General features: G+C 53.4%; 8 protein-coding genes across 8 annotated transcripts; 4 read left to right on the top strand and 4 right to left on the bottom strand.

Annotated features, from left to right (window-relative positions):
• Window positions 1-2: 2 nt before the first annotated feature.
• Window positions 3-1,548, bottom strand: PSV08DRAFT_198286 (D-isomer specific 2-hydroxyacid dehydrogenase). The gene is made up of 2 exons (XM_014219204.1): window positions 1,134-1,548; window positions 3-963 (listed from the first exon to the last, which is right to left on the bottom strand). Exons 1-2 carry the CDS (start codon window positions 1,391-1,393, stop codon window positions 147-149), a joined length of 1,077 nt encoding a protein of 358 aa, XP_014074679.1. The 5' UTR covers window positions 1,394-1,548; the 3' UTR covers window positions 3-146.
• A 797-nt stretch (window positions 1,549-2,345) lies between these two features.
• PSV08DRAFT_360440 (fungal-specific transcription factor domain-containing protein) lies at window positions 2,346-5,377 on the bottom strand (the record flags this gene model as incomplete). The annotated part of the gene is made up of 3 exons (XM_014219205.2): window positions 2,346-3,967; window positions 4,025-4,735; window positions 4,814-5,377. The coding sequence occupies 3 exons, from the start codon at window positions 5,375-5,377 to the stop codon at window positions 2,525-2,527; spliced, it is 2,718 nt and encodes a 905-aa protein (XP_014074680.2). The 3' UTR covers window positions 2,346-2,524.
• Window positions 5,378-6,010: 633 nt separating this feature from the next.
• On the bottom strand, window positions 6,011-7,764 carry PSV08DRAFT_280314 (uncharacterized protein). Its single transcript, XM_014219206.2, has one exon. It carries the CDS (start codon window positions 7,541-7,543, stop codon window positions 6,026-6,028), a length of 1,518 nt encoding a protein of 505 aa, XP_014074681.1. The 5' UTR covers window positions 7,544-7,764; the 3' UTR covers window positions 6,011-6,025.
• PSV08DRAFT_360438 (uncharacterized protein) lies at window positions 7,292-8,354 on the bottom strand (the record flags this gene model as incomplete). Its single annotated transcript, XM_014219207.2, has 2 exons — window positions 7,292-7,828; window positions 7,926-8,354. The coding sequence occupies 2 exons, from the start codon at window positions 8,352-8,354 to the stop codon at window positions 7,676-7,678; spliced, it is 582 nt and encodes a 193-aa protein (XP_014074682.1). The 3' UTR covers window positions 7,292-7,675.
• Window positions 8,345-10,271, top strand: PSV08DRAFT_219014 (inhibitor of growth proteins N-terminal histone-binding-domain-containing protein). The gene is made up of 3 exons (XM_014219208.2): window positions 8,345-8,747; window positions 8,802-9,049; window positions 9,099-10,271. The coding sequence occupies exons 1-3, from the start codon at window positions 8,696-8,698 to the stop codon at window positions 10,029-10,031; spliced, it is 1,233 nt and encodes a 410-aa protein (XP_014074683.1). The 5' UTR covers window positions 8,345-8,695; the 3' UTR covers window positions 10,032-10,271.
• A 963-nt stretch (window positions 10,272-11,234) lies between these two features.
• On the top strand, window positions 11,235-14,146 carry PSV08DRAFT_219009 (uncharacterized protein; the record flags this gene model as incomplete). The annotated part of the gene is made up of 3 exons (XM_014219209.1): window positions 11,235-13,646; window positions 13,695-14,018; window positions 14,072-14,146. The coding sequence occupies 3 exons, from the start codon at window positions 11,235-11,237 to the stop codon at window positions 14,144-14,146; spliced, it is 2,811 nt and encodes a 936-aa protein (XP_014074684.1).
• A 792-nt stretch (window positions 14,147-14,938) lies between these two features.
• On the top strand, window positions 14,939-16,370 carry PSV08DRAFT_219008 (glycoside hydrolase). The gene has a single exon (XM_014219211.1). The coding sequence runs from the start codon at window positions 15,015-15,017 to the stop codon at window positions 16,218-16,220; it is 1,206 nt and encodes a 401-aa protein (XP_014074686.1). The 5' UTR covers window positions 14,939-15,014; the 3' UTR covers window positions 16,221-16,370.
• A 1,929-nt stretch (window positions 16,371-18,299) lies between these two features.
• PSV08DRAFT_387019 (carbohydrate esterase) lies at window positions 18,300-19,340 on the top strand (the record flags this gene model as incomplete). Its single annotated transcript, XM_014219212.2, has 4 exons — window positions 18,300-18,638; window positions 18,797-18,908; window positions 18,982-19,064; window positions 19,159-19,340. The coding sequence occupies 4 exons, from the start codon at window positions 18,300-18,302 to the stop codon at window positions 19,333-19,335; spliced, it is 711 nt and encodes a 236-aa protein (XP_014074687.1). The 3' UTR covers window positions 19,336-19,340.
• Between the last annotated feature and the right edge of the window lie 7 nt (window positions 19,341-19,347).

Raw genomic sequence — 19,347 nt, 5'->3', positions numbered from 1 at the left:
TTGTTTTTCGTTTGCTTGCATTTGTCTGCCTGGTAATGTAAAATCATCTAATCTTGATTGAATTTCTAGCAAAAAAAAACACTCTTACCTGTATTGTATCGACGTCTTCTCCTCCTCTCGTCAAACCTCAAGACTTTCTCCATCCATCACTCTCTCTTCAACCACTGCAGATTGACCGCACTAACACATCCCTTCTCCCCCTCTCTCAACCACCCCAACAGATTCTCCATGCCCAGCCGCTCAAACCCTATATGGCTCTCTACACTGGCACCCGCCGTATGACTCAGAACCATGACATTGTTCCTCGTCGCCAACCGCGCATTCACACGCGGCTCGTCGGCATGGACATCGAGTCCTGCCGCACCGATCCTCCCCTCATCCAACGCCTTGTTCAGCGCCTCCTCATCTATTAGTTTCCCCCTCGCAATATTCACCAGCCGCGCTCCGTGCTTAAACTGGTTAAACTGCGGCGTCGAAAGTAGCACTTCGCCTTCAAAGGGCGTCGCCAGCACCACGCAATCAGACATACCCAGCAACTCGTCCAGCGTCGCGCAATACGTTGCTCCGACGCTCTTCTCCCGCTGTTCATCCTGCCTCACGACGTCGTAGTACGCGATGCGCATTTCAAACGCGCGCGTCGCTTTTTCTGCAATGCGCATGCCGATGCGGCCGAGGCCGATGATGCCGAGCACGCTGTGGTTCGGGTTGTGCGTCACGGCCGCAATGTTGCGGTTGGCATCGTGGAACTGGTCTTCTGACAGGGAGCGCGCGGCGAGAAAAGACCACGTGATTGCGCGGTAGCACGACAGAATCAGCACAATGGCGGCGTCGGCGACGGACTCGGTGCAGGCGGATGCTGCGTTGCAGTAGATGGTGCCGTGCGAGGCTAGACTGCGCGTGTCGACCCAGTCGAAGCCTGCGCCTGCTGAGGCGTAGATTTTACAAGAAGCAGGGAGCAGAGAGCTAAGTAACGTCGTAGATTGTTAGCAGGTAGTACGTACGTAGTACTAGTAATTTGAAATTTATCTCTTGCAGGAGTTTTTTTTTCTTCTCTTTCTCTCTCTTTTGAGTATTAAGACAAAAAAAAGGAAGAAACACATATTAGAATGGTAGAAGATGATTCCAAAACTTACATCAACTCCTCATCCCAATTCCCCATTTCCCCCCCAGTATTCCAAAACGGCCGGTACATGCCTACAAAGTCCCCCCACCGCCTCTCCCGCAGCGCCTGCTTAAACGCCTCCCGGCCCATCGAATACGTCCGCACGACATGGAACCGGGCCTGCAACTCGCCGTACAGCTCGTGGTTCCATCGTATATCGTCGCCGAGATGCAGAATCGTGGGTTTTGCAGCGCCATCGACTACGCCTGCGTCGTGGGGTACCGACGCCATTGCGTTTTGCCCAAAACTTCCTACGTACTATTTCCCTCTTTATTATTTATTTTTCTAAAAAAAATAATCCTCCTTCTAAGAATCAGCCCTGCGTGAAGCTAAGAATGGAAAGAGAGAGAGCAAAAAAACAAAGTATGTGTATGGCTCGTTGAACTGGGTTTGTTTCCCAGCTCTCTCTCTTCATCCGTCCCGCAGATAATGTTGAGACGATGCTTGGTCATGTGGTCTCTTTTTTACCACCCCCAGCAGGGATCCCGGGTTCGCGGGTGTGCGGGGGGGGGGGGGGGGGGGGGAGAAAGCACGGGAAACGTGGCCATGCTCTTGGTTGACCGACCAAGTCGGAGATAAGAAGGCCTAACACCACTAATACCGTAATGCCTGTCATTCACATAGCTACCGTCAACATCGAGAGTGCATTTCTTGTCTAGTTTAAATCTTGTTGAAACCCATTTTTGCCGTAGTGCTGATATTTGGTAGTGAAGGTGGCTCGTTCTGGTGGACTAGTCCACTTGGCCTGCTAGGCTTTCCGGTTTCACCGATCGACTGAGAGCCATGCATTTTTGTCTTTGATGGGGACGTGGGGCAAAACAGGGTACGTGGTTAGACCTTCCGCCCTCCCCTGATCAGCTAAGGGTATGATTACGTGAGTAGCGACGAAGATAAGACACCCAGACCTTGCACTGCACGTTAGGTGGTTGCTCGATGCGAGTCGTTGAGATTGAGTTTTCTTTGTTGTCTTGGCGGTAAGGATGTGGGGTGTTTGAGGAGGCAATATGTCTGTTAGTCTGCGTAGGGTTTGTCACTAGAGATATGTGTTGCTGTTCTAGTACGTAATGCAGGCTGACAGCATCATCTCATTAAACATCCTTGACGAAAGAAGAGCTTCCTCATCCGTCAATGTTTTTTTTCAATAGCAGTGCAAACTACACACAAGGTGCCAAGGTTGACAAAATTAAGTAAAAAATGTTCAATTCGGAATCATACATGTCGTAATAATACTACGTACACACAATATCACACAGAAACGAAAGAGGGTATAGAAACACGAGCACCGCATTCAGCCACAACAAAAACTGGAGCGTAGATCCTCCAAACGCCAAAAAAATAGTTATAAAATCATCAGACTCTGCATCAAAACCAGGGCACAATACCAAGTGTTCCCGGTCCAGTTCTAGTCGAACCATTAGCTAGACGGCCGTCGGCCCCAAGTTGATTTACCATGTCGTCCCAAAGCGGCCAGTCCATGTCGCCATTGTCCATCATGTCGTTTCTGTTAATCTCCTGCCCATTCGTAGCTCCTTGTATACTTGTCATGCCTTGACCTCCATTACTATTCATGTCGAAGCCCATGGTCGTGTTTGGGAGCATCCCGTTGCTAAAGGTACGATATCCATTCGCCGCGGTCGGGGCATTTGTAGCAAACACTTCAGCGGCGGACAAGGATTGTGAAGTTTGCAAGAGATTCGGATGCGCAGCTCCAGATGTAGACGCCGTACCTTGAACGTAACTCGGGAAATCCAGCGGCGCATCTGCCATGATATTGTTGATAACGTGGTCGAGATTATATCCCGAGATGTTCATAGACGCTTGTGCTGAATTGCTTAGATCTTGCACACCATCTGGGAATCCTGTCGCCGGTCCATCTGGTAAAGGAAACTGCATGTCCATTCCATTGGGCCAGCTGGGCTGTTGAGTTCCGGGTACGGCGCCAAGTTTGGGTGCAACAGGCCGGAGCATGTCGTCTAGAGTTTGTGAGTTTTGCTGAGGAGATGTAAAAGAAGTCCCGTCCGTCTGTTGCAGAACCTCGGGAGACTTCAAGTCGAATGTGTCACTTGTAAATTGTCTATTTTGGAAGGACGAGATGGCTTGCTCGAGGGCTAGTTCGCGTTCACGGGCTGCTCTTGCCTTTTCTAGCAACTTGGCGAGTGGCTTCCATACATGGCCATGGTGGGCTTTACGCTGTGACTCGTCAACGGTAAAAGGGATCCACCACCGACTAGCACAAGTTTCCAGTGCTCTCCACGCACGGTCTACAGCCTCGCCTTTGGTACGCACGCAAAGTTCGGAGAGCAAGAATGCAATGGCATGCCATTGGACATAGGTTTTGAAGAGCCAGCCCCATTTCATCGTGCGTGCTTCCGTCTCGATTAGTAGGCCGTATTCTATGTTTTCCAGAGAGGTGACGAAGAGCTTGTCTCTGATCTCTTGTGATAATGTAGCACCTCCATCCTTGCGCTGATGCGGGTGATAGACAATTAGCCACATTTTACTCATAATGAGTCTCGATACCGTCGCCGTGACCCAGCACAGTGGTATGGTCATGTCGCAATCCTTGAGGTATTTTTCCTCTATGGCCTGGTGGCAGTTGGTGATCCATTTTTCTTTCTGCTCAACGGTGAGGGCTGTAAAGAATTGAGTGCACCTGTTTGGGCCTGGAGGTACGTAGACGATGCGACGCATTATGTTTGCAATCTCGAAGCGGAGTAAGCAGAACGTCATGTCGGTGAAGCCTTGTCGGCTCTGAGGGAATTCAGTCATTCCAGGGTGGAGATCATTGTCATTAACATTGAGAGGCTGTGACAATGGTTAGCAGGCATGTATGCATCGCACCTGGAACTGAACCAAACTCACCATTTTTGTGTCGAATAGAGCCTCATGGATGCTGGGGTCACACCCTTGATCTTCGGCAGATCTGGCGTCGAGAATGCAGACTTGCCACCAGAGCCGCCTTCGCATCTCAATCTCAAAGGGTGGCAGGTCAAAGTGGGTGCCGTCTCGGTGGATGCCTAGGGTTTGGGCGATGCGAACGACGAGACCAGTCAATGTCCAGATTTTGCGCGCATCGTCATTGCAGCGCAGGACGATAAGGTAGACGACAAAGGCTTGAAGGATGAGAATCTCGTCGCAGTAGAGGAAATTGGCTCTTGCAAGAGCCTGCTCGAGGCCGAAGCGGAACCTGGTGAGAAGCGTGCTTCGCTCTTCTCCCCACTTGTTGCGACATTCAGCGGGCGAGATGCTGGTCACAGCACCATAGTATATTACAAACAACCAAGCTTCGAGTCCTTTGCTGACCTTTTCGATATTGGCAGCAGCATTCAGAATAGTGGGCTCAAACGTAGGGACGTGCAAGACTTTGACTAGAGGCTCTACGTTTTCTTTGTAGATGTTCCAGAACTGGCGGGCCTGGTGTTCGGGGGGATGCAGGGCTTGCATGTCGACATTGGAGGAACTGTAGCCGAAGATGAAACTGTTGTATTGTGACGAGGGTTCCGAGGACCCGGGTGTATACGCATCGTCTTCGTCGTCCGAGGGCTCGATGAGGATGGACTTGAGATCCTCGACCTGGAAAAAAGTGTCGTGTTAGTTTGCGAGGAGGACGTGGTGAGGCAAAAAGTAAAAAAACAAAGCGTGCCCGCGTACCTCATTGTTCAAACTAGCCCAGAAGCTGTTGTTGATGTAGCGACTACGGCCATTCTCGACCACGAGCCGCCCAAAGCGCGCCTCGAGGCCCTGGAGGCTGTCGTCGTTGGGCGTGGTCGAGGTGGTCGTGGTCGTGGTCCCCAGCGGGCACTGGTCCTGGGCTGCTGCTGCTGCTGCGGTGGTTGGCTCTCTCTGGCGGTCGGCGGCATCGTCGTTGTTATTGTTGTTGGTACTGCTGCTACTGTCGTGGCCCTCGACTTGAGCATTAAGGCTGGTGACTACGCCCTCGAGGCGGCGCAGTCTCTCGAGCAGCTCGGCATCAGGGGGTTTCCTGCTCTTTCTCGGGGCACGGCCGGGGCCTGGGAAGACACAGTCGATTTTGGCGCGCACACAGTGGGAGCACGGGTTCTTCTTGTCACATTTGACCTTGCGCCTACGGCAGGTAACGCACGACCGGGGGTTTGGTGTCGGTGTCGGAGCAGTGCCGGGAGAGGGGCCGTTGGCAGGGCGGCTTGGCTGGCTTGGATTGGGCGAGTCCTGGCTGGGGCGCCTCTCGTCGGACATAGTACTGATATCCAAGTAAATATCGAGCTTCGGGGTTTGAAGTTGGATGGCGACCTTTACAGACGCCGCCCTTTGTGCATTGCCCAAGACTTCTGGTATGCGCACGCCCGGACAGGTTGCGGCCGTACTTTTGGCGGCACCACCCCCTGTCCTAGTCGCGCGTCGGAGCTGAGTCAACATCAGATTCCGACCAACGTCCAGGCTCACCACCACGTGCCCGTCTCTTCTCTGCTTCCAAGCATCTACTTAGTATTATTTAGTACAAGTATTACTATCTACCGACGTACTCCCATACATGGACATCCATGTATTGCCCGGCGAACCGCCGTGATTGGCGCCCTCTGAACATAGCCACACTCGATTCCATGGCCCGCATATCCCGAATCTCTCCACTGGCACCCTATCCACCAACACCATCTCCTTCACCGTGACGGCTTCAAATGCAGTCATCCATCCGTAATAAACTTTGGCCAATTGCAATATCACTATCAACACCCTGTCGTGCTACACGGCCAAGCCTGTAGTGTACTTAGCTGTGCCCTCTTTCCAAGCCCCAGTCTTTACCCAAAAAAGACTCTCGCCTGTCATAGCCTTGTTGCAAGACATCCGTCTACTGCCATTCCCCGACCATAGTCCGACCATGTGCTCCTATCTCCGCTCGTTTCGACCCCCGACGTTCCTCTCCTTCTTCCGCCTGCTGTTCTCCACAGTCAGCCTCGCCCGATCCTCCGCCTCATCCTCCAGCTCCTGGTCAATCATCTCTCGGACCTTCATAATCTCCTCGAGGGAAATCCCTCGTGTATCCACCGTCACGCTAGGCGCACCCTCCAGGTATCTCAAATTCTCAAGCGCTTGCTCAATAAGCTTGTGTAGCTTGGCCTGCGAGTTGAGGTTCTCGTGTCGTTTGATGTTGTGTAGGTCTGGATATAGCACCCCGTCACCGTTTTCTGCCCCTTGAAATGCTTGCAGGTATGGTACATGGGCTGGAAGCTCGTTGTGCAGTTGTGCACCAACGCACACTGAAGTTTCATGACACCATGTCCGAGCGACGTTGCGTGGCGTATACCCACCGCCGCCTATGATGAGCAACGGGCGGCCGTATGCCTTGACTGTCTCCACGCAAAAGCCATGGGCTTTGATGTTGAGGTTGAATCGGCCAAGTCGATCTCCGCCCAGAGAGTCGGCACCGGATTGCAACACAATTGCCGTTGGGTTGTACTTTTCAATGACTGCGCTCGTAACAGTCTTGAATAGCCATTTATACTGCTCGTCATCGATGCCGTCGTCAATTGGAATGTTCAGGCTGTGAGCCTTACCGGGGTTTCTGGCATCCGTTGGGCCCGTCTCGTCAATGTTCCCCGTGCCTGGGAAGAACGGATAACCGTGCTTGTCAATGCCATACTTGTGATATGAAAGTGTGAATACTCTGTCAGTTGACTCAAATGCCTGTTCCACACCGTCGCCATGGTGAACATCAATGTCAATATACAGCACCCGCTGGTGATGTGCTAGTAGTAGTTGGATGGCTATGACAATATCGTTGACGTAGCAAAATCCCGAGGCTAGATTCTTCTTAGCATGGTGTAGCCCGCCGGACCAATTAATAGCAATGTCGGACCGGCTGTTGAGCAAATTCCAGGTCGCGCTGCAGGTAGCCCCAGTGTAGAGGGATACGTAGTTCCAGAGGCCATCAAACACTGGACAGTCATTCGACTCTCCACCAAATCCATATGTAATGTACTGCGGGTCGTCGGGCTGTGCATTCTGCGGGGTAATCTTGCTGAGGTACGACAGATACTCGCGGTCATGGAAAATGGCTAGTTCGTTGAAGTTTGCCGGCCGTGGCTCAAAGAGATCCATCGTGTACTCTAGTCCATAGGCAAGTACAAGTTGTTTGGTGAGCGTCAATCGCCATGGTTTCATGGGATGCGAGCTGCCAAAGTGATGATACTCGACATGCGGGTTATAGTGAAACGAGACATTCCATCCTTTGGGTCGCTCCAGCCCATGCTCTTCGGCCTCACGAGCGATTACCTCAATCTTCTCAGCATCTGTCATCGCCTTGAAGTCCTGGAAGCTTGCTGGGTAGGCATCATCTGGAGATAGATATTCCTGCACAATGTTGTTGGCAGGTCCATTGGACGGGATATAGCCTGGGGTCCGCATATTGCTTGATGGTTGAGACGCGCTGTGAAGGATAGTGTGATCAAATTCGGCTATGATGCGTGGTTTCGGAGCACCCTCCCAAATCCAACGGTTGCAGTCGTCCTGTGTCCCGATGAATGTGTTGTTAGACAATCAACGCGACTTGTTTTCTTCCTGACGGCGCTTTCCCCAGCGCGCTAGAATCTCAGGGTCAGGAGGAAGATGCTTTGCTGGATTTTCCTCTCCTGAACTGGTCTGAGGCTCATGAAGAGGGGACAGTACTCGACTACTGTCGGTTGCACTTTTCTGCAATTGTCAGCATGCGCCAGAAGTCACGAAGCTTGCACAAGACCGAAGCTCCATGAGACTTTCTTGGATGTAATACTAGCAAAAAGCTACTTACATTGAGTTTTCGCTTCTTTTTATTATTAGCTGTGCCTGCTGTTTTTAGTTCCCCAGGCTTCTTCAGACGGTAGTCTACTCTTGCTGCACGCCGCGCCCCAGGGTTGGCCAGTTGCCACTGTGGCCCGTTTAAAAGTGTATGGAGCGTTTGCTCAGCAGGATTTGTGGCGAATTCTGAGCTTCGACACGTTGGGGTATATTTTTCTGGGACGTAGTCGGTGTCTTGGTCGCTGTTATTGTCGTTGTCGGTGTCGTAGGTGTCGTCGTCGCCATCTTCACTATCTGTTGACGAAAGGACCGGATCGTCTTCGGCGCTGTTGTCTGATTGGCCGTAGTGCTGCATCCTGCCGAGCGCCTGGCTGAACCTAGCCTCTTTGTCAGCTAGCTGTGCCTGTTCATCCAACCCACGCCAACGACCGCGACAGGACATGACAATTTGCTCGACTTACGATATTTGAAATTAGTCGTGTGTAAAAGCTGATCAGTTCAACTGGACCGTGGCTATCGTGTAAGAGGGTTAAGACGGCACCTGTTGGTTTTTGTATTGAGCGATTTTCACTTTCATCGCACCTGTGGCTCTTTCACCTGCGCGGCCACCTACGTCTCATCAATTTTCATCGAGGTCACCGTCGCAATAGACGCATCTGGCTTTTCTTGACCCGTTTGAACTTTCGTTGAGGCCCCGAGTGCGTCGCATACAGTCGCCTCGCAGGTTCCTCTTGCCACCAAACAAACGCGTTCCCAACCGCACCCCATCTCCAAACATCTGTCATGGCCATCGCAGAGGATGCAGCGACGGTACTTGAGCAGTTTGTACATGACGGTAACCTCTACTACCTTCAAAAGATGAAGTGCGACACCAGCTGACGTTGCATAGTCGCAAACTTGCCAGCTGAGATTACCCACCTGTACGAAGAGGTACAGGCCAAGGACAATCAAATTCAAGAGCTGCGCGCCGCGATACATCAACGCGATAGCAGCATTCAAAAATTCATCAAGCTGAATGGTAGCTTGGTGGAAAATCCAAAAGAGGCGGGTTATTCTAAAGTTATTGCCGCCAGCTACGAAAAAGCGCAGATACTGCAAGAGGAGAAGATTGGGCTGGTTGAAAAAGCCGCGGCTCTTGTATGTTCTTGGCCTCCACATGGCTACGGGTTTGCTTACAAGAAAACAGTTGGACCGCCACGTCAAACGTCTAGATATCAAGCTACGAGATCTACAAAATGATGGCTCGATACCTACAGATCCTCAGATGCCCTCGCTGTTGAGAGACTCACCTGGAAATCTAGTCCCGCCAGCCTCAGTGACCAACACAGGGGCCAACACGCCATTGCTACCTGTGTCGGGAAACCACGGAGGCGGTGCGCCAAACCTTGCGCAAGCAGCCGCGATTGCGCGACTGAGCAGCGCGACCAACGTAGGGCTCAGTTCAAGGACGAATCCTTCGCTGCAGAACATGCAGACACAGGCGCTCCTGAACCAGCAACGGCTCACCAATGCTCAAAGTGCTATCCAGGCCAGCGCGCGACAAGAGCGAGAAGTGTCGGTGGGCAGCGACACGAAGCGTCGCCGTCCGACAGGCAGTATTGGTCCCCTACCTTCGGCGGCGTCGAGTCTGGGCCGGCAAGGGTCAATCGGGCCAGGTACCCCTAAACCGTCGACACCAGGCTCGCGGGCAGGCAGCGTTGGCCCTCGACCACCAAAACATCATGCACTCACAGTGAAGAAGGCCAAGCCACAGCAACCGTTGCGCAAAGCTGCGCTCACAGCAAAGTCTGGCGTGAACAAGAAGCGTCGCAAGGGCGGGTCCCGAGCGTCGCCGTCCACGACTGCAGACGACGAGAGCGTAGCGAGCGAAGCAGGGACCGAGGACGAGGACATGTCGGGCATGGGAGGCGGGGATGCAGAGGAAGACGAGTCAGACGATACCAAGTACTGCACATGCCAGCGGGTCAGCTTTGGCGACATGGTGGCGTGCGACAACGACAACTGCAGATATCAATGGTTTCACTGGGAGTGCGTGGGCATCAAGGAGGAGCCGCTGGGGGACTGGCTGTGTCCCGAGTGTCGGAACCAGGCACCGACGAAGATCAAGAGAGCACGTTGAAAGGGGCTAGAGTCGAGATTGGCAACGGCTAAGAACTGGGGCCATGTGGGATGCGGCGGTGCAGGCACAAGGCAATCGATAGAGCGACGCAGCCGCCAGGGCTTGCGGGAGAGGCGTTGATGCTAGAGTGTTGGAGAGCGACGGGCGCGTGGCGCGGTGGCCGGAGTGGTTGTTGTTGGCCATGTGTGTGTGTGGATAGACAGTACTATGTAAGCAGGCAGTCGGATGAGTGCTACACCCGCCCGTGGGAGTGCAGCTTGCGGTGTTCCCCCCGTGCCCAAGGAAATTGGGGCAGTCTCCACTCGTCGGGCTCGCGACAGGGGCCGTGATCGCCGGGCCAGGCCAGGCCCAGCGGCCGAACACGCTGGTGCTGCTGATCGTGTGCGTGCAGCGGACAGGAGGGAGGGCGCAGCCGTTGGGGCGGGAGTGTCCAGGCACCGGGCTGGTGGAGCGGGCTCGTGTTGGAGTGAGTGGGAGCAAGCAAGTATGCAGCAGCGGGCGTGGGCAGGCGAGGAGCATGTGCCGAGTGCATGGCCAGCAGCAGACGGCCCAATGCTTAGCAGACGGCCTACTATAGACGCGCGCCTCCCGCTGGCGTGGCTGGCCGGGGGTGTGGCGCGGGGGCGCACAGCAGTGGCGTCATGGCCCGGCGGCCTGTGATTCGCCCGCGGGTGTGGCTGGCGCTCTGCTGGCCCTGTTGCTCCCCCTTCGCAGCCAAGGCGCGGGCACGAAAGGGGCACCACGGCCGACATTTGCATTGTCACTGCACCAGACCAGCCTCATAAGTCTGGTGGGCCCCCCGGCTGGCTGGCCTCGCACATGCTCGCGCTGCCGTGCGCTTTGCTGTTGTTGTTCTGGCCGCTGCTGCATTTGCGTCGTCTTCGCCTTTCTCTCTCTTTTCATCTGTACCCGGCCTGCTTCTCACATTCCCTCTGGCCGCCTGACCGCCTGGCCGCCTCCCCACTTGCGTCTTGTCCTTGCTGCATCTACTACTAATCGTCGTGCTGATCGCCCTTCGTTGCCCTCCCCGGCGCCTCTCGTCTACTACCACGCCTACCGTTTCAGCTGCACCTGCACCCATCTCCGCCAGCCACTCCGGCTCCCTCCTTCTTTATTTTTTTACCGCCTGTGGACCGTCGACACGGATACGACACTAGCCAACGGCTGTCAGCCCCCGCCGTCTCACGTGCGACGCCGCCCCCGATGAACACTATCAACGCCCGGAGTGGCACCCTGTCACCGCTGTCAACCGACGGCCAAGAGTGGTCCCCCATCAACGGGTACCGGAACATCGCAGGCGACAACCCCTACTCACCCACAATCCCACCCAACACCTACGGTCCAAGCAACCCTGATGGCGGCATGTCGAATGGAATGCGCCCAGGCACCAGCAATGGAAACCCCTCACCGCCCAGCTCCGTTGGCCGCTCAAGCGACGGCACGGGCCTGTACGCCTCGAGCCTCAACGAGAGCATGCGGCCCATGATGGACAGCCGGAAGATACAGGCTCTCGAGGAGACCATGGCCGAGCATTTTCACGTCCTCAAGGCCTATCTCGGCCCATACCTCAACGACGAAAAGGGAAACCCACGACCAAGCAGGGCAAAGGACAAGCTGACCAGGCTGTCGGCCGTCCAGTTCCAGGAACTGAGCACCGATGTTTACGACGAGTCAATACGCAGAGAACAGGATCGCAAGCGCGGAGGGCCGGGTGCGCCTGGAAACGATACTCCGCAATTCCTCCTCCCCAAGAACAGCTTCCACCCCAAGCGCAACCAGGCGCGACAGAAGCTATCGACGCTGCCTCTCGAGCGCTTCCGCCAGCTTGCTACCGACGTCTTCTACGAGCTCGAGCGCAGGTTTCCCCGCTTTACTGGAGGCGAGATGCCACCGCGTCCATCAAGCCCAGCCATGAGCGTTCAGAGTCGCATGAGCAACAGAGGGCCCCCGAGCAGAGCTGGTACACCAAACAGCATGGGCGGCCGACCTCCGCCTGGCCAAGGGTATCGAGGACCGCCTCCCATGGGCGGGCCAATGGGCGGGCCAATGGGTGGTCCAATGGGTGGTCCAATGGGTGGTCCAATGGGTGGACCTCCAGGACCGCCGGGACAAATGCGGCCCGGCTCGGGAAATGAGCCAGGCTCCTTTGGACGCCCATTGCCCAAAACGTTCCAGTCAAACACAATTGTCCCGAACAAGGGTACTCTGGTTGAAGACGACGATGACAGTGCTGCAGATGACGACGATTCCTTCAACCTCGAGGGCGCTGCTGCTAGACGGCAAACAAACAAGAGCGCAAAGAGCATAAACATGGCTCAGGAAAAAATGGTAGAAGACCTCCAGAATCAGGTGTCGGAACTGCAGGGCAAGATTGGTACCTTGGAGACTACACTACGAGACAAGGACGAAGAGTTGGAACGCCTTGAGCAGGCTGGCAAAACGCAGGTCGGCGCCTCGGAGACTGACCGTGCAGAGTGGGATCGTCTTCGCTCGTCATTGGAGCAAAAAGTCGAGGAGGCAGAGAGCCTCAACTCGTCTCTCCGGTCGGAGATAGACAGGCTGCGCAATGAGAACGAAGACATTGAAAAGAACCTTCGCGCACAGATTGCCGACCTCGAATCGAGACCACCTCCACAATCGGCGGATAGCGGCGATGGACAGTGGAGACAACGGTGTGAAGAGCTTGAACGGGAGTTGAGTGAGCAACAGCAAGTGACGGACGAGGTCCGACGAGATGCGTCCATGTTCTTACAGGAAATGAAGGAGCTGTCAGCTCGCAGTGATGCGGCTGCAGAAAAGGAGGAACAAATGGCGAATCAAGTTCGGTCGCTCGAGGCTGAGCTCAAGGACTGGAAATCACGATACGCGCGCACCAAGACGCAACTTCGAAACCTCAAGGCATCGTCCATGGGCTTGTCCCAACTTGTAGCAGCCGACCTGGGTGGCTATGCCCGCGACTCTTCCTTTACATCTCCCGATGGAATCGTCAAAGATGTACATGTAACCAAATTCCAGCTCAGTATTGACGAGCTGCTTCAGATGGCAAGGAGAGCCAATTCGGAACAGACTCTTGAAGGCATGCGCCATGTTGTCAAGTGTGTCCGAGCGATCACGGGAGATATCGATAACACATCGCTTTCGCAAATCCAATCACCCACAAGCAGTGTGAGCGGTGACATGCTGGCAAATCCAGAGAAGCAACAGGCAAAGCTAAAGTCGCGTGTCAGCGCTACGGCCAACAACCTTATCACGGCCACGAAGAACCATGTGGCTTCTGGTGGACTTTCGCCAGTTAGCCTACTGGATGCTGCTGCTAGTCATCTGTCCACTGCTGTTGTCGAGCTAGTCAAACACGTCAAGGTTCGACCTACACCAGAGGATGAACTCGAGGCCGACGATGAGGACGCCGACAGGCCCATGCCACTCAAACCGGCTGTGTATTCAAACAACGCTGCAGCAATGAATGGTGGAGCCACGATGAAGTCTGGCCATCAACGTGGTAGTAGCAGCAGAGGTGGTAGTAGCGACACTACTCGCTACAGCGCATACAGCGGCTATGATGGTCACAGTGTCGGCGGGAACGGCGCACCCGACGGCGGCATGCTCGAGTTCAAGGTACATTCCTAGTCGGCATGGGTAGCCACGACCTACTGACGCTCGCAGAACTACCTTGAAGATCAAACGGCTCTTCTCGTCCAGAGCATCCAGCCTCTCGTCACGCTCATACGTAACAATCCAGATGGGTCGCCTGCGGATGATCAGCAAATACATGAATACATTCAAGATATTTCACAGGCAGTTGAGGACACTGGAAACAAAACCTACGATGCCGTCAACCAGCTATCGAATTCCGCTCTGAAGAAGCATGCCATTCCAGTGGTTCAAGTCCTCGATGAGTGCAGACAAAGCATGCTGGCTGTTGATGTTAGAGGTGGAGGCCGCGAGAAAATCCCACCCCTTGCGTTCAGGACTGCAAGGGCTCTCAAGGTTCGCCTTTTGTGACCAACGTGGTGGTTGTACTTGTACTGATCATGAAATAGGAACTCGTACTCCGTGTCGACCGCATCGAATCGGGTGAACTTACAGTCGAGCAAAATCTTAATACTGAGTGGTAGTAGTAAGCCAACCACGACAACAAGCACACATGAACTTCGAATGCAATGCCGCGCACTCGCAGTCAAAACTAGCCATGACCGGCGTGTGTTCTACTCACGGATGCATTTTCAATTTGCTATGCATGACGCATGGTCACCATAGCATGGTGTTGAGTCCTTTTTTTTCTTTTCCCAAAGGCAACAAGACGTACTTAGTCTTTGTTCCAATGTCTGGATGCCTTGTCTTTCCTCTCCTGGATTTTCTACTTTGCTGCATAGCTGTGCTGTGTACTGGGATGTTTTGCACCGTCGCCGTAAGGATGGGAGGGGCATGTGTTCTACATAATGAGGAGGACTGGAAAAGGGACTTGGAAAAGGGATACCACGAAGGAGACATGGGCCAAGCCGGGAAGCTTTTATTATATGGAGTAATCAGAATAAGGATTTTTATTAATTGCAAACTCTTTTTTTGACAATCATGGCGTGATGAAGGAGACAAGTGGGGGACGTAAGACTAAGAACGTGGCTGAGCACCGCGTGGCTTTCATACCCCGCCATGCATCACGACGCCACACACCGGTAGAGTAGACCCTGCTTTTGTTTTTTTTTCGCGTGAGGCATCTAGACCGAAGAATTCTAAACTACTTGTGGCTACACCGTCCTCATGACAGCCCGGATGGGGGGAAGTTGTCTGATACTTGGCTTGCGAACCAAGAAGATGAAGGCCCGAAGTGACGTCATCACACAGGTGTTACGCGTGTGACATGTTAGCCTCTTGGTGCTGATGACTGTCTGCTGTGATTATCATTGTCATGTGTTCTTGCTTTTCATTATCGGAAGACTGTGGCATTGATCTGAACGTACGACAACGCAGCCCAGTATCGCCAACATGGCTCAACAAATGCAACCAATCTACCAGGGACAACGACCACCATACAACGATTCCATACTCACAATCACAAAGAGAAGCTGTGCTGATCCGTATGTACTATGGGACAAGGGCACTTACTACATGACCTTTACATGTGGCGGGCACGTTGAGATTTGGTCTGCGGATTCCCTGTTCGATTTCGAAGAGCGGTCCAAAAAGACCGTCGTATGGAGGCCACCGCCCAACCAGCCCTACTCGGCCGATATCTGGGCGCCAGAACTGCATTCCATCCAAGGCCGCTGGTACGTCTACTTTGCCGCCGACGACCCAAAGCACGGCAACAAGTCTCACCGCATGTTCGTTCTTGCGGGCCCACCATCCGACGAAGACCCCCTCGAGCCCAGCAAGTGGAATTTTTTCGGCCGTCTAGGAGGTCTGCCGGAGCACCAGTGGGCCATTGACGGCACAGTCATCTACCTGCACGGCTCCATGCTCTTCGTCTACTCAGGCTGGCCCCTCGGCACCGAAGCCGACGAGTCGCGCCAGGAAATCTTCATCATCGAAATGGTCTCCCCCACCGAATGCACCGGCCACCCCGTCCGCATCAGCACCCCGGACCTGCCGTTTGAATTCTCAGGCAACAGCGGTATCAACGAGGGTCCGCAGTTCCTGTCCTCGCCAGACGGGCGCTGGATGGGCATCGTGTATAGTTGCGCGGGCAGCTGGACGCACGAGTACAAGATGAACATCTTGTACTACACCGGTGGTCACCCGCTCGATCAGCACTCCTGGGCTAAATCAAACGTCCCGCTGCTCAAAGCCGCCCGCGACGACTCGCCCCCGTATGGACCTGGTCACGGCAACTTTGTCATGGTAAATGGACCCGGTGGGCCAGAGGTCTGGGGCGTCTTCCACGCTACGGACGCGAAGACGGGGTGGGAAGGACGGAAAGCGCGGGTTATGCGTGTGGGGTGGGGGAATGGGGGCCCATTTATGGGGTCAGGAGAGTGCGGGAGGTGTTGTAGTGAGATTCAGCACTTTATCCAGGGATGTCCCGGGGGCGAGTGTGGTGGTCAGGGTCATTGTGGGGGCGAGGGGGGCGCCGGTGGTGGGTATATGGAGCCAGGGAAGCAGGGAGCAGGACATTCCAAGGAGGATTTGAAGAGGGAGGTGAAGAATCTGGTTAAGGAGGGGAAGGGGTTGATTAGTAAGTTTTTGAAGTGAGGGACTTGGATTGGGGTTGGGGTGGGAAGAGGGAGTTGAAAGGGTGACTCGATGGTTACCCCCTGTGTTAGAGAATTGGCCTGGCACGAAGACATGTTCTCGGTTTAGAGTTTAGCAGATCGGGATTCGTATAAAGTAGATTTCCTCCCCACATGAAAGGCATGCGTTGAATCGCGTTTCGGCTTACGAGGGCTGAGTGAGATGGTGAGATATCAACGCCCAAGGGAAGCATGCTTACAGCACCCCAGGCCCGCAGGACCCATCTTTTCCCCATCTGCTTTTTTTTTTCAAAAAAATCGCTTGAATAGTTTTCTCTTCATTCTTGTAGGGAAGTGACGTGACGAGAAAAAAAACCAGATGTGGAAGCACAATTGGAGCTGGGCAGTCAAGAATTAACCAAGCTTTTCTCAATTGCCTGCGTGCTACCCGTTAAGGTAGAGCTAAGATGCATATGACGTACCTTGAAGAAATGCAAACGAGATGCTAGTTAATGCGTGAGCAATTTGCTTGTGAAAAGGGGTAAATGCATAGTGTCTCCTGATAAACCCCCTACGAACTCGCTGAAAGAAAAAGCCTAGTGATCCGACATCTCTTCCAGTTTGCCAGACTGACGTTTTAGCATTAAGCGTCTGCTAGAGGTATAGCTACGAAAAGACAAAAGCTGAAGCACAGTAGTGGGAATGTACACTCAACAAGACTAGTTTAAACATGACAGAGATAGAAAGGCTCTTGGCCAAAGACTTATATATCCCTGTACTAGTTTTCACACAACTATCTCTGCTTTTGGATTGTAACGCCTGTGCTTAATGCCCTGGCGCTTTGGACTCATTCGCACTTCCGTCTTACCTATCCTTGTACCCCATTGATGGATTGAGAGCCGTTGTCGAAGTACAACCGGGGATATTGACGTCTCAAGAGTGAGAACGTGAAAGAAGAAAAAGCGGAGAAACCGATTGAGGCATCTGCGCTGATGATTAGAAGAGGCCGGAAAAGCATTTCCATCCGCCTCATGAAGAGTTTCCCTTCAAGCCATTTTTTGTTTACAAACAATAAGCAGGAGGGGAAGACTGGAGACAGTAAGCCTAACACATGCAATTAATCAGTTGAAAGCAAATATACATCATGTAGTTGATTGAGGGGAAACTGGGGTTACTCGACAAACCTCGGTAAAGTCTCGCGTCTGTACATGGTACTTGGGGCAAAACTTCGGTTAAACCTGTGACCAAATTCCGGGGCAGAACCTTGATTGGACCCAGGGATCGACACGAGGTCAATCTTAGAATTGGAGCATGACGTGCATGCTCGCCAATTAGGGCAGTTCGTAAGTTCACATACCTAATTGAAGCTAGTGCCACCGTACCCAGTTGCTGGGCACGTACGTGAGCCTATTTCGACTGCCGGCCATTCGTGTTACTGTTTTCAACACCCTATTTCGTACTCTGTTCTTCAAAGTGTATTACGACCCAGTGAAGAATGATTTGTCTACTTTACACCTCAAGTCTTTCTAGCCATCTTGGTCAATCCGGACTTCCACGAAGCATGGTACTTGCAAAAGAGCGAGAGACTCTCACCTGGTAATTGCACCTCCCGCCTCAGGCACGGCCCCGGAATACCCACTACCGCGGAGTGGGGCCACACCCTTCCTCAGGGAGCCTGGCTACTTTACAACACTTGTGCATTTCGTTCCCAGGCTCAAGGACGATTGGCCTAACCTCATTGCCGATAAGACCGCCAATGCTGCAGTCCTGCTCATTACGCTAGGCTGCATTACCCGACTTCTCTTTTCATCTCTCTAAGCGCGCTCCAAATGCAACCGCCATATAACCTTACGTCCGAAAAGCAATAACTCAAGACATTAAGGAGCCGGCAGTTATGTTCAGCATTAGAAGCAGACGGCAGTTAAGCTCAGCATTAGAAGTGGTAGCTATGGTCGGACGAAATATGGTATAAATAACTTCGCAGCTGTCCCTACATCAATAGCCACAAATTGTGTGACGAACTCAGTTCGACCCAACTCTTTGCACTCCCCAAAACTCGCCATCAGTCAAGGCAAATCCCCCTTCCCATCTTTCAACAAAAATGCTTACCTCGACTATCTTGGCCACTTACGGCCTTCTCTCACTTGCACTTGCTGCCCCAGCGGTCAAGATCGAGGAGCGCCAGGCCGCCTGCCATAGCGTTCACGTCTTCCTTGCCCGTGGCACCAGCGAGCCTTATCCCGGCCGTCAGAGTTCTGTGGTGTCAGCCATCTGCAATGGCATCAGCAACTGCGGCTACGAGGATATCACTTACCCGGCCAGCATGAGCCCAACGTACTGTGCCTCGGTGTCAGCTGGAGTTACCAGCGGCACTTCCCAGATCACGGCTTATGCGAACCGTTGCCCGAATGCAAAATTGATTCTTACTGGGTACTCGCAGGTATGTGACTCCTTTTTTTATAGTCAGTAATAAGCAATCGGGAGGCTAGTTTTAACTTTGGAGAAACGGGCCACTGTGACCTAGCAAATTGGGCTGGCCTAGCAATTTTAGAATTCAATAAGGCGATGACCGTTACTGACTCTGATCTTTCCATCTAGGGTGCTCACGTCGTAGGCGATATCCTCGGCGGTGGCGGAGGTGACACGGGCTTGGGATGCTCCACCCCTGTTACCACCGGCCTGAACCCTTCCACCTCGCCCGGAAACAAGAGTGAGAGCTATCCGAAACCCCATTAATCACAAGAAAAAAAAAGTCAGCTAACGAAAAAAACTTTATTACGCAGTCCGCGCCGCGCTTCTTTGGGGTGACGTCCGCCACACGGCGAACCAATCATACAACTCTGCATCCGGTGCTGCCTTCAACGGCGTAAGTGGACCTATATAAGAGCTATTACGCGACCATAGCATATGAACATCCCCCCCCCCTGAATGGACATTTTACTGACATATATCCGTCCTAGATCAACCCCCGCACAGGTACCCAACTCACCTCGCTCAACCGCTTCTCCAACGTTCTCCGTGCCTGGTGCCTATCCGGCGACAACGTCTGTGCTGGAGGCCGCGACCCCACCGCGCACACTAGCTACTTCAACATTTTCTCTACCGAAGCAGGTGCTTGGGTCAAGACAAAGCTCTGAGCGGGGATCAAC

The sequence above is a fragment of the Bipolaris maydis genome (assembly GCF_028858645.1).
Source record: "Bipolaris maydis strain C4 unplaced genomic scaffold PSV08scaffold_4, whole genome shotgun sequence".
Classification (NCBI taxonomy): Eukaryota; Fungi; Ascomycota; class Dothideomycetes; order Pleosporales; family Pleosporaceae; genus Bipolaris; species Bipolaris maydis.
Note: the sequence above shows the minus strand (reverse complement) of the source record. Positions and strands in the feature narration are given on the sequence as shown.

Bases quoted from the DNA above. Each gene is read 5' to 3' on its own strand.
- PSV08DRAFT_219014 (XM_014219208.2), top strand. From the start codon at position 8,696: ATGGCCATCGCAGAGGATGCAGCGACGGTACTTGAGCAGTTTGTACAT. The intron at 8,748-8,801 runs GTAACCTCTACT...GACGTTGCATAG, and splicing joins TGAGCAGTTTGTACATGACG to TCGCAAACTTGCCAGCTGAG. The intron at 9,050-9,098 runs GTATGTTCTTGG...ACAAGAAAACAG, and splicing joins TTGAAAAAGCCGCGGCTCTT to TTGGACCGCCACGTCAAACG.
- PSV08DRAFT_219008 (XM_014219211.1), top strand. From the start codon at position 15,015: ATGGCTCAACAAATGCAACCAATCTACCAGGGACAACGACCACCATAC.
- PSV08DRAFT_198286 (XM_014219204.1), bottom strand. From the start codon at position 1,393: ATGGCGTCGGTACCCCACGACGCAGGCGTAGTCGATGGCGCTGCAAAA. The intron at 964-1,133 runs GTAAGTTTTGGA...GACGTTACTTAG, and splicing joins AATTGGGATGAGGAGTTGAT to CTCTCTGCTCCCTGCTTCTT.
- PSV08DRAFT_280314 (XM_014219206.2), bottom strand. From the start codon at position 7,543: ATGCGGACCCCAGGCTATATCCCGTCCAATGGACCTGCCAACAACATT.